General features: G+C 52.8%; 1 protein-coding gene across 1 annotated transcript in view; it reads right to left on the reverse strand.

The window, feature by feature from the left end:
* LOC103771144 (protein CBFA2T2) overlaps window positions 1-1,742 on the reverse strand; it is a gene marked incomplete at its 3' end in the record, with an annotated part of 8,792 nt that extends 7,050 nt beyond the window's left edge. The window contains exon 1 of the mRNA XM_008938432.1: window positions 1,605-1,742. Within this exon, the coding sequence (XP_008936680.1) occupies window positions 1,605-1,722 (118 nt within the window). The remainder of the gene's footprint in view (window positions 1-1,604) is intronic.
* Window positions 1,743-3,420: the final 1,678 nt, after the last annotated feature.

Raw genomic sequence — 3,420 nt, forward strand, 5'->3', positions numbered from 1 at the left:
ACGGGCGGCCCCGCAGCGGGGCGGCTGGCAGGTATCTCATCCTGCACCTCACCACAGACCACAGCCCCGGGCTGGGACCTCCACCGCCAGCTGAGAGACAGCCAAGAAGCAAGTGAGGCAGCACACCAGGGCTGGTGGGATTGCAGCTGTGGGGAGAGGAGGATGCTAAATTCCTGGGAACATAAAGGTCATCATCTAGGGCTGCTCTGCTGAATTCTGGCTTCAAATACTCAAAGGCTTCCCCTGTTTCTCCAACCCTTTTGTTACCAATCTGCAGGCAGGCATGGCCTTCCTCCAGCATGTTCCTCCTTGCTTGTCCAAGCCATGGGCTTTCACAGGTCAGGGCGCACACACACTGACTCTGGCAAAGACCCTTTGGTGCAACTGAGAAGTGAAAGGCAAGAATAAACTTCACCACAAGTTGCATGTCTCATCTCTCTTGGAAAGAGCAATTAAGCCATCAGCAATCAGCAGATTCAGGCTCCCTGGCCCTTAGCCGTGTGCCAAGCAACCTCACTGGAAAAATTAATTTCTGTCACTTTGCTAATGGTCTTTTTCTGCCTGAGCAAAAGGAGAGCCATTAAAAAGCCCTCAGTGCATAAAGATGGGGACGATGTGTCTGGCGGGATAACCCAGCGATTAGTGCTGTTGCCAGCATCACGCACTACACTGGCGTGTCCTGAAGGAGGCTGATGTGTAAATCTCCAAAACAGCTGCCAGTATGAACTGTGAGACATCCCAGACACCAGAGTGGACAGCAAAGCAGTGCAGAACTGTCCAGGGGAATCCTCAGCAGGGGGAAAAGAGGTGAGGAGAGCCTGGAAAATATCTATGTGCCACGTGCCAAAGGCAGACAGGTCTATGCCCAACAAAGTAAAGCAGCTTTGCTCCGGAGTGATGCTTTTAGAAGACATTAAATGGCTTAAATGTCAGCCAAGAGAGGGGAAAAAAAAGCCTGTGCTCTTTCTAGGCTGTGGGAAAAGGCTGTATGCCCATCCCATTTGCAGTGCCACCTCTGTGCAACACCCTGCTAGAAGACACAGGCAGGGCCAGGATCTACTGCAGCTTAACAGCAAAGATGATAAAGTGAAGTTGGAGAAAAGGGAATTTGGATGGACAGCAAGGAATTCCTGAGGCTGAGAAATTTTAAGAAAGAAAAAAAGGAAAATTTTCTAATCTCAGCTGCAAAAATGCTGTCTGCAAAGTGAGACAAAGCAGAGCAGGAATTAGCTCCTCCAGAAGATCCTGTGAAAGGCCTGGCTCTCGGCTTGTTTGAAGCTGACCTAACAAAAGACTTCAATTTCTTAAGGAGTTTATGGCACAAATCAAGGCTGCACCTGCAAGAATGACTCAAGGCAGCACTGGGATTAAGGTAGGAGCAGGCAGGGGGGCCAGGAGGGATTACAGATCCTGTTATACATCCTGCACACACAGCAGAGCAGCAGGAGAGCCCCAGGGCCCCTTCCTTACAGCCCTGAGCACAGCTAGCACCTGGCAAGTGGCCCTGGCCACCGGCTGAGACATTCCCAGTGATTGCTACAAGCAGATCCTTTCCTCCAGGCTGGAGCTGGTCCCAGGGAAAAGCAGTGATACTGGGGTCTTACGTGCAGTCGGGGTGAAGGACACTGGCCGGGGACCACCGGGGTTCACAGGGGGCAGTGGTGGCATGTTGGAAGGAGAGGACCTGGACTGTATCTTCACTTCCACGGGCGATCCGGGCATCACTGGCACCCTCTTCTCACCAGCAACTGTATGAAGAGAAGGTGGCAACACTTAGTGACAGTCACAGACAAGCATTTCCCTGCCCAGCACACGAACTACAGAGAGAGGGAAGGGTGAAGACTAGGGGTGGGAGGAGAAGACACAAGGCTCCCCCACTGCTCCGCATGGCCATGAGCTGCCATGGTGAAGAGGAAGGGTAAGGCCCTGAGCTGCAGCAGGTGTCCCGACGTGCTGCTGGGCAGGCTCAAGATGCCCACATTCACCACCCCAGCTTCTCAAGCACATCTCCTCACTGTGCCCAAAGATGCTGTCTAAGTATTTCTGCCCCCCTGCTGAAGATGCTCAGGCTGCCCACACACCTGGCATTTACTGAGGTTTCACCTCCAGCCCTACTCCCCAGTCAACAATCACTTTGTTAATCAGCTCTCTGGCCAGCTTTGCACGTTTGCTCTTTTAAAAGACTCACAAATGAAATGTTCCTGCACCAGGGAAGTTCCTTGCTGCCCAGCACCACCTCCCCGTGGCTGCTTGCATACATGCCATACGTGCCACATCCACACGCCTGGCCCTGACACAGCTTCTCCAGAGGAACTGCCAGCTTGGAGCCATGCAACAGGCAACCCTGTGTTTGGGTGGCTGCTGCTCTGCTGCTCAGGCAGCATCAGCACAACGCTGGCCGTGGCTGTGCAGGTAAGTGGCCAAAATGGTCACAGTGTTGTAAAAATGAGCTGCCATCAGCTGTTCACACCCCTTCTCCTGTGTGGAGTCTCTAGAGCCTAGCAGCAGCAGCTTACAACACAGCTTCCTTTTCAGCCTCCCAGAGTCCCTCCTGAGAACCCAAGCTCTGGTGGAAGGTCTCAGCTCAACCCAACAGTGTGGCCATGCTCCTGCCTCCCATGGCTGAAATCAGCCCCAAAAGGCATGCTTGGGGGAAACGAGAAGGGAATGGGGAAATATGGGCTTCTGCAGGCCTTAGGGCGTTGGGGGGTGGGATTTTTCTGCCGGGTTTGGTCTGGGGTTTTTTGTTTTCTTTAAAACCAGACAGCTCAGCAGACAAAGCCTAAGCACCTCAAACAGCACATCTCCCATGGGGTGCCCTATGTCTCTCTGCCAGCAACTTCAGTGCCCAGCTGGCTGTGGAGCTCAAAGCCCTGGGTGATGTGACAGACCCAGAACGCAGCCAGCACTCCCCACTCGATTCCCCTGCCGTGACCACGCTCCAGCACGTCCCTGTGAGGGGGACAGGGAGCTGCAGAGGCTCCTGTCTCACCTCGCTCTGGTGAAACTTCCCAGGGAATTTTCTCAGGCTGATGTTGGCTTTTGGCAGGCACAGCAAGAGTGCCAGTTTGGGTGAGGGAGCTCACGAACGACTGAGCAGCAGCTGGAGGGGTCACGGCCAAAGAACAACACGTGCACAAGGGTTCTGGGCTGCCCAGGATCAGTCCCAGTGCTGCTTTAAGCCACCAAGGAAAGGTGTTCAAAGCACATGCTGTAATCTAACCAAATTATGTTACAATCCACTTTGTAATCCGCAGTTTTTACAAATCTCTATTAACTGTCAGAAATTCAGTGTTCAAGTTCTGGCAAAGCAATTAAAAGCTGTATTCCCATAGAGCAAAGAGGCACTGAATGGATGGCAAAGATTTGCCCTGAAATACAACCACAAAACCTGCTGCTTTGCAACCACTGACAACAGAA

The sequence above is a fragment of the Merops nubicus genome, unplaced genomic scaffold (assembly GCF_000691845.1).
Source record: "Merops nubicus isolate BGI_N331 unplaced genomic scaffold, ASM69184v1 scaffold23644, whole genome shotgun sequence".
Taxonomy (NCBI): domain Eukaryota; kingdom Metazoa; phylum Chordata; class Aves; order Coraciiformes; family Meropidae; genus Merops; species Merops nubicus.